The 13,633-nt window shown below is 31.9% G+C and overlaps 1 protein-coding gene across 4 annotated transcripts in view; it reads right to left on the reverse strand.

Moving 5' to 3' along the window:
- The window catches only part of LOC114325631 (zinc finger protein 239-like), a 50,177-nt gene extending 40,473 nt beyond the window's left edge, over positions 1–9,704 (reverse strand). For all 4 annotated transcript variants that reach the window (XR_007699222.1, XR_007699224.1, XR_007699221.1 and 1 more), the window contains exons 1-2: positions 9,556–9,704; positions 9,191–9,480 (exon numbers count right to left, since the gene is read on the reverse strand). Coding sequence is in view for 1 of the 4 variants with exons in the window: in XM_028273741.2 (XP_028129542.2) it covers positions 9,191–9,431 (241 nt within the window). In the remaining 3 variants the exon portion in view is untranslated. The remainder of the gene's footprint in view (positions 1–9,190; positions 9,481–9,555) is intronic.
- Positions 9,705–13,633: the final 3,929 nt, after the last annotated feature.

Below are 13,633 nucleotides of genomic sequence, written 5' to 3' on the forward strand. Positions count from 1 at the left end.
GCCAGCAACTCCTAAAATTACGTTATACCGACCACAAAAATCAACTTTAAAGTGAATAACAAATTTTCATCATTCCTTATGTTTTCGAGGTCTCCGAATCCGAATATGGAGCTTATTTTTTTCTAGAATTAGTGGAACATGTTCAAAAATCAAATTTTATGCCAAAATGCTATAAATCAATTTTGATGATTTTTCAATTTAAACTCACTGTATTTTTGGTCGCTGTAAATATTTCCTTTTGAAAATTTTACTGTGTTATCTTTGAAGCATTTAGATAACAATGAGATTTGTCCAAAATGATTAAACATATTAAAAGAGAAGTTGTTAATTTTTAAACATTTTGTCGTCAGATTTCGTTAGTTTCATGCTTACAAAAAAAGTTGAGTGACAAACTTTTTAGTTTATAATTTTAACTAACTCAGAAATAAAATATAATTCATGAAGAAGTTTTCCAAAAAAATTTAATTTAAAATATGCAATAGGAAAAATGTTATGTGACTTTATAGACGAGCGGCACACTGGCACACCCCAAAAAAAGCTTATTTCTCGAGATACTGATACTAATTTTGGTAATAGGTACTTTATATTTTTGATGGTGCCGAAAACGAAAATTAGGGTTGTTTTGAATCTTACGTGGGGGAACATTATCAAAATCGCAACTTTACCCTAAAAATAAAAATCACGTTTTTTGCGTTTAGCTTGCTACAACTCAGTTCCATTGTAATATTTTTTTCTGAAATTTTTATAGTATATATTTCTCACCATTCTGAAGACAATGGGACCTGATTCAATATTTCTGTCTTGCTATAAAGAAAGTTATAAATTGTTTGAAGTAAAAGGTGCAGATTCTTGAATTGCAAAGTTTAATCGCAAAAGTTGAATGACAAAATTTGAAATTTAGCTGTTCAATTAATTTTATGTTAAAATCTATAGTACAGAGAACAAAATGTTTTATAGAAAAAAGGTGGTGTAACTTTTAATTTTAAGAAAAACGTGATTTCATTTTTTTTTTATTTTTAGGGTAAAATTTCGATTTTGACAATGTTTCCCCATCTAAAATTCAAAATAGAACTCATTTTCGTTTTCAGCACCATCAAAAACATAAAGTAAGACCAAAATTAGCCATTCACCACAGTGTGGTTGATATCTCGAGAAATGAGCGTTTTTTTTGGGGAGTACCACTCGTCTATAAGGTCGCGTAACTTTTTTTCTGTTGCATATTTTGACCTGAAATTTTCCAGAAAACTTCTTCAGGACCTATGTTTTAATGCTGCGTTGATTAAAATTATAAACTAAACAGTTTGTCACCAAACTTTTATAAATTAACAGAAAACTAATGAAAAAATTGTTTAAACAATTTTCCGGCCGCGGTAGCTCTTGGTACCTTTTGGATTTGTTATAAGGAACTTTTTTTGAGTAAGTTTGTGCAAAAAATAAGAATCGGAATAATTTACCTAACGGGGTCGACGATACAGCCTGGACTACACACGGATTCAAAATAGAGAATAAAAAATGGTCTATACCTACCAATCGGGTTCTACTGTACCAAGTTTACTATTTTTTTTATCTATGGTACCACATTAAAATGATCATGTTTATCTTATTTTCATTGCAAAATTATCCAAAACAAAGCAGCTAATAGGATGTATAAACCTTTTTTAAGTGGCCTTTTTATTGTCATTTTTTATATTTGTTTATTTAAAATATAATTTTACTAAATAAATGTGCAAGATAATAATATTCATAAAATGCAAGTTTCTACCAAAATATATAAATATAATATTAAGCTTCAAATCGGGTATACTGTCAATGTTAAAAATGGGCTGCAACGGTCTAGCACTAGCGAATGGTAGTCCGCGAATTTATTCTCATTCGGCTACGCCCATTATTTTTTTTACTTTAGTCGCAACGCAAAATACTTTTTGTTTATAACACTACCGTTTTAACAATTTTTAACATTTTTTCTTGCTAAACACTTTGTTAAAAACTTTGACTTTTCTTATAAATTATTGGTTAATTTCAGATCTTAGTGTTGTTAATTAAAGTAACAGTGATTTTTTCAAAAAAAGGGGCATTTTTTCAAAACAACCCTAATTTTCGTTTTCGGCACCATCAAAAATATAAAGTATTACAAGCTTTTTTTGGGGTGTGCCAGTGTGCCGCTCGTCTATAAAGTCACATAACATTTTTCCTATTGCATATTTTAAATTAAATTTTTTTGGAAAACTAATGAATTATATTTGATTTCTGTGTTAGTTAAAATTATAAACTTAAAAGTTTGTCACTCAACTTTTTTAAGTAAGCATGAAACTAACGAAATCTGACGACAAAATGTTTAAAAATTTACAACTTCTCTTTTAATGTGTTTAATAATTTTGGACAAATCTCATCGTTATCTAAATGCTTCAAAGATAGCACAGTAAAATTTTCAAAAGGAAATATTCACAGCGACCAAAAATACAGTGAGTTAAAATTGAAAAATCATCAAAATTGATTTATCGTATTTTGGCATAAAATTTGATTTTTGAACATGTTCCACCAATTCTAGAAAAAAATAAACTCCATATTCGGATTCGGAGACCTCGAAAACATAAGGAATGATGAAAATTTGTTATTCACTTTAAAGTTGATTTTTGTGGTCGGTATAACGTAATTTTAGGAGTTGCTGCCGGTCGCCAAGCGCGCCCACTATTCAGTCAGTCGACTACGCCCGCTATTTTTTACTTTAGTCGGAACGCAAAATACTTTTGTTTATAACACTACTGTTTAAACAATTTTTAACATTTTTTCTTGCTAAAAACTTTGTTAAAAACTTTGACTTTTCTTATAAAATATTGGTTAATTTCAGATCTTAGTGTTGTTAATTAACGTAACAGTGATTTTTTCAAAAAAAGGGGCTATCTCAGACCCCAAGGGTCGTACGACCTAAAATTTTTTTTTAGAAGTTGTGTATTTTAACCAGCTTTCCGTATTTTTTATTGCCATTTAATTTGATCTAATTTCTACGAAATTATTGTAATTGTTTATAAGCTTAAAAACTGCTATTTATTAACAAATAATTTTGTGTACGTATATGTAATTTTTTTTACTTTTTTTTTTCATAGGCTGTTAGTATACATTTTAACGAAGGAAATGAGCTCCCGATTATTGAGATACATTCAGCTATATTAACTGGACCAGCCTCAGAATTTAGCTCGTTTTTAAAAAAAATTTATAAACAAATTCAATTTTGCGAAAACTATTAAACAGATCTGGACCATTTTTTGCACACCATTCAAACACCATAATGCCCTCAAGTTTAGGTATATTTAAACATATTCTAATAAACAATAAAATTGTTATTAACAATATTAAAAAACAATGATTTTGTCGTCTGTTTTGCAATAACTTTTTTGTTTATTAACCGATTTTCATTTGGCGTATCTCATTCGATGTATCTTTTTATTCTAAAAAAGTTACCTGTGAACGTCAAATCTCTAAATAAACAAGTTTTTAAGTTATGAGCACAAAACTAAGTTTGACGTTTTGATTGTTTATTTAAAAATTGTTCCACTAAAAAATTGATGAATCCCAAGATGGCAGCCCTTTTGTAATATCTCATACTACACATTTCAACTGTCAAACCTCGTCTTTTCAGTTATGTCGAAAAACGGCTTATTTTTTACTAACTTGATTGGTCTATGTGGTGGATTTGACAAATACTCAAAATATCTCGATAAAAACTCGATTTTTCGAAAAAGTACTAAGAGGCAAAAAAGTTTTTAAAACATTGTTTTTAACCAATGGTACTACAATAATAATTAAATTGGAACGTACACAAAAGTTTGGCGTTTAAAAGAACACAACCCCCATAAAATTTTTATAGGATGTCTAAATTTCACTATATTCTTTTCTTAAGATACTACTGCCATAAGAATGCCACATGTCCATTTTCAATAAAATATCTCAAATAGTTTTTGATATATTGGAAAAAATCGATTTTTATTTTGTAACTTCAAAGGGCTGTAACTTTTTTTATGTGCACATTTGTACTAAGGTAAGTTAGGTTCAATCGAACTATTTTTGGTCCCAGAATATGTGATTAAATTTATGACCTGTATTTTTGTTACACCCTGTATAATTATATGTATGTTTATATAAATGTATGTCTTATGTATGTATTTATGAATATATATATTCAAAATAAATTTAATTCTTGTGCCAGTGAATTCAAAAATATTAATTTTGACAACCGTCTGCCTGCTAAGCAGTTCCTTGTTTTGGTAGCAGTTGCTCTTTCCAACACCAGTAATATTGACATCTTCAGTTTTAGGGTTTTTGTCAATACAATACAATTATTTTAAAACTTTATAGAACATACTACGTGAACGTGACAAATAGTAAATTTGAGATCGTTTTATTAGGGTTTACATAGCCTGTCCTCTTGAAAAACATTGTTAAAAGTTAAAAAATATGGTACTACCTGCAACTTGGACAACAAGTTAAGGGCAAGGGTGGGTATATGACATTCAAATAAAATAATACTGGTCGAAAATCTTGATTATGATATTTCTATAGTGTAGTAGAATATTTCTTTAGTATGGTATGTTAAACAGTAAATGGTTAAGTACAATTAGTTACCACTATAAACAGCGCGGATTAACCGATAATAGAATAAAAGGCCCGGTTTCAGGTAAAATTTATTTTAGGCTTTATTATGGGAGTACCATCTAGTCAGTGTTAACTGCAAAAGACCAACTCTGTCTACCTGGGTGGCTTATCGCTCCGGGTGGGTCTTAACAATGGGCCAGGTCAGATAAATTTATAATATTTATGACAGCACTAATTGAACTCAAACTATTTACTGTTGAACAAACCATACCTATAATATACTAAGGGTCGATTTCTCATACCTGCGGTAATCTATGGTTCAGTTGAACCAGGTTCACTGGTGATCTTAGGTTTTGTTTGGAATGCATTTCTCATTACACGTTCATGTCAGTGCTCGTTCTACAGCTTTCGAGAAATGCCAATAAATGGCAAAAGGTAAAAAACTATCGCCATTTTGAACAACCTTTTTTATGCTGTTTTTGAATAAAGTTAAATTTAAGTATTTATAGTCAAATAGTCATTTTAATAATAATTATAAATAAATATTATAAAAACAAAAATAATGTTATCGTTTATTGTTAGGCTTAATATAATAAAATAGGATATATTTATATTATGACAGCGTTTCATGTTAATACAACGCATGCGTAGTCCATGAAATCATCTGAACTGAGTTCTGAAATCTTTGAACGGCCGAATTCCACCGTTCAAGCATCGTTCAAGTTTAAACTATCACCGACTGAACGTGAATTGAGAAAGATGATTTTGACTTTAAACTGACGTTTAACTAGAAGTTCAGGTTAAACTGGAGTTGAACTCGATATGAGAAATTGGCCCTAAGCGTCTCAAAAAAATAAGGATATGATTTATATTACAAGATTTTATTATAATTTTATATCTTGCCAATATGGCATATTAATCTTGGGTGGGCGATATATTGAATCTCAAATATCGATATATTTTCCGATAAATCAAAAGTTGAATATCGATATAAAAATATCGATAAAATTTTAAAATATGTCGATAAATTTAATTTATCGATACATCGTTGCCATCCCTACCTACGTCTAACAATTTATAATTGTGAGCAATAAAAGTTACCTTATCAGCCCGTTTACCAGTAAGCCGGTTTCTTTTAGAGGAGTGGAGAAAACCAAAAGTACTGAAACTTCTTTCAGTCGATGCACTGAATGAAGGCATGCTTACCGCCATTGGACGAATCTAACAACTGTGTTGGCTGAAAAGCAGTTGACGAATGTTTCTGTTGATCCTTTTCAAATAATTATCTCGCTCCCACTGGACATTTAACACATTTTACTAAATGTTTTGTCATTCTTGTTGCATTTTTCAAGTATTGACTATCACAAAATTTGCAAAAGTACTTGTTTTACCTTGTACACTTTTAATTTTACAGTACCATATATTCCTTTTAAAGCGAGCACCACACTCTTGCGAAGCTACTGCAGGAAAGTTCATCGAATTCTGAAGTACCCATCACTACACAATCGTTCTACTTCGTGAGGAACACATTCACGCTAGGCGATAATAAGGACTTCGGTTCTTTTGGCTTGGTCTCAAAAACCGCCACAGAATGCAAGTAGGCCGAGGCGCAGCAAAGTCGCATGAACAACCTGTCTACACTCTCGTACTCACTGAACTTCAATCGACTTTGCGAATAGTATAGTGAGCATTTTAGGTTTTTTTAGTAAATTATGCTTTACTTCGATTCATTCTAAATATTTGCACGTTAATATAGCATCAAAACAATAAATACTGACACTGTAAACACCCTAGCTAGTGGTTCATGGGATTCCCCAGCCCCGCCTACTTAGATTTTTGGGGATTTGATCTAAAATCGCATGAAAGCGAAAAAGCATTTCATGAGCGAAGCGGCAAGTAGGTGTTTGAGCTTCAAGAATAATAATGTTTGGGATGTAAAAAATATACGAGGTGAACTGGCAAAAACAATATAGAAAATTCTCGAAAATAATTTTCTGTCTGAGAATATTCTCGCTGAGAATTTTCTGGCAGAGAATATTCTCTTCTTACATCACTAGTCACTCTAAGGATACTCTATACGCCGAGAGGGAGACTCATAATGAAAGACTTATTTTTTTCTGTTAACTTTTTATGGTAGGTACATATGTATGTATTACGTACATATGTATTATATTTATATACAGTCCGTCTAATTTACTTACCGTTGCACGTCATTATTTACGTTAGAGATCTAAGTTGACATTGTTGCCCAATTACAAAAAATTCTTGAATTCATTTTAAATCAAATACATCACACAATTTTTGCGGAAGTGGATTATACAGCAAAACAAATTAATATTCAATGTAAATAAATAAAAACTTTAGAAATAGAAAACAAGAATTAAGTTATAATCTTACGTTAAAGTACATAATAAAAACAGTAAATATAATGAAACAAATACTTATAGTAAAGAATATAAACAAATATGAAGTGTCATCATCGCAACTGTCAAATAAATGTTACCAATTTATGCCAAAATATCACCTCCGTTCGATTATAGTTACAGTGTATTCCGAACAAATGTGCTTCATACAAACGCTTTATAATCCATTTATACAAATTAGATGAAACATATTATTGTGTATTTCTTTAAGTTAACATTAATAGAAATCTTTAAATATTATTTCTACGCGTATATAATAAAATATGCCAAGTGGCTGTAACGCTAGTGTACTCGGTAAAGTGATTCTAAAAAAGAACACACCTACCGCCTAAATATTTCGTGTTGGTATCATGTGACGTCTTGGGCGATGACGCAGATGACGTGCAACGGTAAGTAAATTAGATGGAGTATAAGAAATAAATGTTCAGATTATCCATGTTTTTCAATTATCCTTGCCATGTCCAATCCCGAGCAGCACGGATAATCGGGTTCTACTGTATATGTAAAATTTTATTTATTTATTTATTTATTTATTTCTACGGTAGAACCATTTACAAAATACAAAAACAAAAAAAAATAGAATAAGTAAGATCATGTATAAAAAACAATGAATATAAGACAATTAACCAATAAAATTTGTAAAATAACACAGTACATATATCAAATCACAGTTAGCAAATGAAAAATATCACATATTTAACTAATTAAATTCTCAAGTTGCCTCTTGAAGTCATTAATGCCTAGACAGAATGGATCAAGTTTCATGTCATTGCAAAAACTGAGCATTCTCGACAAGGGAAAATGACGAGAATACTCAGTTCTATGAAAAGGAATATAAAAGAGTGCAGTGTGTCGAGTTCTATGAATTGTATTGAAGTACACATTATCCAACAACGAGGGACAATTAATATCATTGTTTAGAAGTTTAAATAAAAACAACATATCAGCTCTCCACCTGCGGTTCTTCAGTGTAGCAATGTTAAATTGAGACATTATTCCAGAATAATCTATGACAAAATTTTTAGTATTTCTTATATTAGTATGTGCTTTATAAGCCAAAGATCTTAGAAACTTCCGCTGAACGCTCTCCAATCCATCAATGTAGACTTGATGAAATGGAGACCAAACAACAGAGCAGTATTCAAGTCCTGAGCGCACTAGAGAGCAGTGCGTAGCTTAAAATTACGCTAAATCAGATTACATAAGTACAAGACAAACAAAAAAACAAAATTTAAAATTATAAGCATGTAAAATATATCATCAGTTACTAAAATATTCATCCACAGAATAAAACATATTTTGTAAGAAAACATCTTAATCAATTTAAATATTTTCACATTCTTACTCTACCCCACCAATTCAACCCACTAGGCATGAGTGACATTGGTGTGTTGTTTACATTTTCATGCATTTGCGCCAACTCCATGCAAGTTATCTAACCATCCAGATTTTACTAAGTCAAACTTTATGGCTTGTGTAAGTCAACAATTTTCGATTTCATGCACCCATTTGCATGTACAAGTCAATTTTTGCAAGTTGCATGAGCGTTAAAACGTCCCTTTAAAATCAACTTCAAATAGTTGTATAATTTACATAAATATTATGTATACCTTTCAGTTAACAATGAACTTGCTCAAAGTATAATTAATTTTCTATAAGTTGTTACAAAAGGTCCCATTCACGTTGAGATCTGTATTGAGACAAGTTGTGATATACATATAATGAGATTTGTATCTGGACTGCACCTATACATTGAGTTCTTATGAAACATAACATCAGTTGAAATAAAATTTTCTTCAATTCACATCTACATTCAATACAAAGTAATGTAATTTAAAATTTAGTTTATAATTAATGTAAAATTGTCCTATAAATGGATACCTGTTGGACAATAAAGCTATTATTATTATTATTACTTAGAAATGGAGTTGCCGCCATCACCCGTGATCACTGCTATAGCAGTTACATTGTCAAAAGATTTAATATTTGCCATAAGGAGTGGTATCAAGCTTTCAAGACAGTGATACAGATGACGATACCCTTGTGACATTGATGTAGCGATACTGAGACAGCCAAACACACTATGAGATTTGTATCGCGATACTGATACTTGTGACATGTATGGATATTGACCTCAACGTGAATGGGGGCCTTAAACACCAATGTAATTTACTTACTTTCTTCATTCTTCGTTTGCTTTTCTTCAAAAGATGTCAATTTATATTCATCTTCTACTTCAGTTTTTAGGGGAAATTCATTTTTTAAGTCTCCATAATCAAATGTATCATAATATGCACATTCTCCCTTGGGTTCTTCCTTAATTTCAATTATTTTGAAGACATCCAAGGAACCATCACACGCCTCATTATATGTTTCTATTTTACAAGTTTTCACCGTAGTTTCTTGTTTTATTTCCATATTATTAAAGTTGATTTTATATGCAAATTTCAGTTAAAATTAGGTAAATCTGTGGGTGAAAGAAATGTGACAATAAATATTAGCTGAAATTTGAAATATTTATTATGTATTTTTTTTCACTCACTTTATAATGCTTTAAAAATGTCGGGTTCTGTATTTAAAGATTTCAATGCATATTTTTTCTATATTCCTCATTTAAAATTTACTGTTTTGACATAATTAAACCATAAACTTTCAAACAAATCCTCCATCTTGATTATGCTGTCAGTGGTCAGTGACAGTTGTCAGTCAGTGTCATGTCAGTGCCACCGTCATGCGTCAGTGCTAAGTGCTATCTTGTCAGGATGTCATGTCACCTTTCAACCAATGTTGCCATATTTTCAAAAAATAGTTTCTAGCAAAATTTTGTAATATAAAATATTTTACATTAATAATTTAATTTTTAATATTAATAATATTTAATAGTAATTTACGTAACGTATAAATTCCGAAAGTGATATTTTACGAGACGTGTAGGAAGTTTCCAGGGCGAACCGTAGGCTGGGAATCCTGCGAGTCTCGTAAAATTACTTTTGGATTTACGTACAATATTTTTTCTGCAGCCGTTTTGTATGTTAAAAAAATATACAATAATATGTACACCTGGTTCCAAAAAAAACTGATACGACTCTTGACGCGTATTTTGTAGAAAATTGAGCAGTGTATTTTGAAGGATAAATACTTAATATTTACATACTGTCAATGTCACTGCCAAATCTTAAAATTTGTCAGATAGCTTATTCTGTTCCACGGTTATTAGACTTATCAGATTTAGCCATACGGCTCACACTCCCTATAAGGGGAAAATTGACTCATCCCAGATACTTACGGTATCAAAAGGATTGAGCTCTGGTGGGACTCTTTCCGTGTTATCGAGCCCTAGGTGACTTGGTATGCTGGAGTTTCTCCCAGAAATTTTCGTACGCATCTGGCCGTCGCGAGCAATACAGCTTTCTGCATGGTCTTATAAAGGTGTTCGTTTAGACCCAGCTTTTTTATGCTTTCGAGGAGGGTCTTCGGAATGACTACAGTAGTAGACATAATAATCGGTATCGTCTGGGTACTTTGCGTTCTCCATTGCCTTCGTATTTGAATTTCCAGATCTCTGTACTTGGCGATCTTTTCAGTAAATTTACTGCGTAGATTATTGTTGTTAGGTATCGCCACATCAATTAGTGTTGTTTGTCTTGTTAATTTATTAACTAGTACGAGATCTGGTCTATTATGTGCCACTGTTTGGTCTGTGAGCACAGTGCGGTCCCAGTATAGCTTGTAGTTGCCATCCTCAAGCATACTCTCGGGGACGTATTGATAATAAGGGAGATGGTCCGTTTGGAGAAGTCCCAGCTTGATAGCTATCTCTTGATGAAGGATTTTTCCCACTGCGTCATGCCGTTCCTTGTATTCAGTTGCAGCAAATGCCTGGCAGCCCCCGGTAATATGTTGGATGGTTTCTTGGGCTTGACATCCATATCGGCATCTGTCGTTTTGAACCTGAGGGTCTTTGATGATATATTTCAGGTAATTTCTGGTTGGTATAACCTGATCCTGAATGGCCAGTAATGAACCCTCCGTTTCAGGGAACATCTTTCCTGACGTCAACCAATAGTTCGACGCTGTATTGTCGACATAGTCTTGGCTGACCTCATTGGGATGTCGCCCGTGCAAAGGTTTACTCATCCAGGTGCGCATTTTTTCGTCTTTAGTGAGGTGGTTTATGCGCATTTCTGGTTCCCTCAGTTTGATCGGTGCTGTGTCATCTACTGCGCAAATAGCGCGATGTAGAGTAGATGACTCAGCCTGCATCTGAAAATAAGTCCTTAAATTATATTTATTAAGCTCAACAGGCCGTGAAGGCCTAGGGCTGAAAGATTTAATTTTTCCTTACAATTACTATTACATATTTATATATATTATATTTATATATATAGTCCTTAAATTAGCAATCTGTTTATCTAACTGCTCACCTATATCCATAAGACCTCTGCCTCCTATATACCGCGGTAATGTCGTTCGTTCTACTGCACTTTTAGTGTGGTGTTTTTGTGCTTTTGTGAGGTGTGTTCGTACTTTTCGCTGAAGATGTTCTATATCCGTTTTTGTCCACTTAACAATACCAAATGAATAGCTAAGCGCGGAACAAGCGTAGGTGTTTAGTGCCTTAAACAAATTTTTACTGTTAAGCTGTGAACGAAGCAGCTGTTTTACCCTTCGTATAAACTCAGTAGTTATCTCTGTTTTCATTTGCTTATGGTCAATTTTCCGCGCCTGCTTTACTCCAAGATATTTGTACATATCATTTTCGCCCATGGCCTCGATGTTCTGGCCATTTTGCATATCGAATCCACCGGGCTGTACCTTTCCTCTGACTATATTCAAAACACGGCACTTGTCTAGGCCGAACTGCATACTAATATCATTAGAGAATGTTTCTACAGTTTTTAGCATCTGTTCTAGGTGTTCTCGAGTGGAAGCCATTAATTTCAAATCATCCATATACAACAGATGATTGAGCTTCGCTACCACAGTATTATTGTTTTTAATGCTAAAACCCGAGTCAGTAGAGTTTAATAGCTGGGAAAGGGGGTTCAAAGCTAAACAGAACCACAAAGGACTCAACGAGTCTCCTTGAAACAGGCCCCGGTTGATTGCGATATTTTCCGTTTCGATATTGTTTTTACCAGGTATTTGGAGGTGAATTTTAGTCTTCCAATCTGTCATTATATGCCTTAAAAATATATGCCTTAGACTTTATTATTAATCTTTATTATTAATACTTGCTCCGCAACTGAGGGTATCTTATCAACTGTATTGTTTTTAAACAATAGATGATAAAATAAAAATATTGACAGTTCCAAAATGTGAATATTATTGCATTGTGTGTGGCCTAAGTTTGGGCTGAAAACTGAAATGTATTAAATTTTTACAAAATTTTGGAATATGTTTAATTACGTAGACCAATTTTAACAGTTGTTTTCAATACAGATTTCAATCCTCTACAAATAGTTTCTAATGTCTTTTGATGTCAAATAATTAGGGAAGCTGGAATTCAACAGTTTAGAATTTTACATTGAGTTAATGCAAAATTGTGACGCATGTCAAAATTCTCAATGGATTTTAATTGTATCTAAAAACACTAATAAATATTTTTGAAAAATTTAAACTCAGAATGAAAGACTGCATTATTACCGAGGGCTGAAAGTCCCTGAAAACTTCTATAATACTTATTTTAATAAGTTACAGGGCTGAAAATAAAAAAAAGTGTGATATTTAATTTCAAATATTTCATTCAATAGAAACTGCTTGTTTATTCTAAGGGGCTTTCCGCCCTCGGAATAATGTAATCTTTCATCCTGCGTTTAAATTTTTCTAAAAAACTTATTAGTTTTTTCATGAATCAGTTGTTTGTTGTTTGTTTATTTTATTATTTGTCTGTCATAATAAATATAATGTCAGATCAATCAAATACACTGCTCAACATGATCAAATCTTAATAAGAGTCGTATCAGTTTTTTTAGGAACCGGCTGTACATATAAACTTTACTTATGAACTTTTATTAAACACTTTAATTATGACAAGCGTTGTCACAATAAAATACAAAGTTGATATTATTGTCAAAGCCGTTACCTAGCTACCCAAAATCGTCCCTTAAAGTAAAAAAAGCGTCCGGAAAGTGAAAAAATTAGTCCCGAAAGTACCTATTTTCGGTACGAGTTGTGTAAACTGGTTCTTTCGATTTAATAAATCATACCGAAAGTTTTATTTTCGTTCCCGGGTTAAGGGTATTTAAAAAATACCCTTATCTACTCCCTGAAATTGGAAGGGTACAAGAAGATAATATAGGACAAATTACTAAGACTAAATTAATAACTGAATATGTATGTAAAAAAGAGTTTATCATGCTTCTTCTTTTCGTCTTCTAGCGAAGGCTGGCGACCACATCGTTACAAAAAAAAACAAGCAATAAAGCAAAAATTTGAGGTTTACCTATTAGTATAAATATATAGATAATTTAATATGAACGATAATTTATTTCCAATACAGTCAATAGTATTAGGTGCTCGATATAAAAAATTTGTCGTTTGTAAAAAAAAAAATAAAAACATATTTATGCAATATTTTATAAAAAAAAACAATATAGAAACTTACAGTGAGGACGTTT

This window comes from Diabrotica virgifera, chromosome 1, assembly GCF_917563875.1.
Source record: "Diabrotica virgifera virgifera chromosome 1, PGI_DIABVI_V3a".
NCBI classification, from domain to species: Eukaryota; Metazoa; Arthropoda; class Insecta; order Coleoptera; family Chrysomelidae; genus Diabrotica; species Diabrotica virgifera.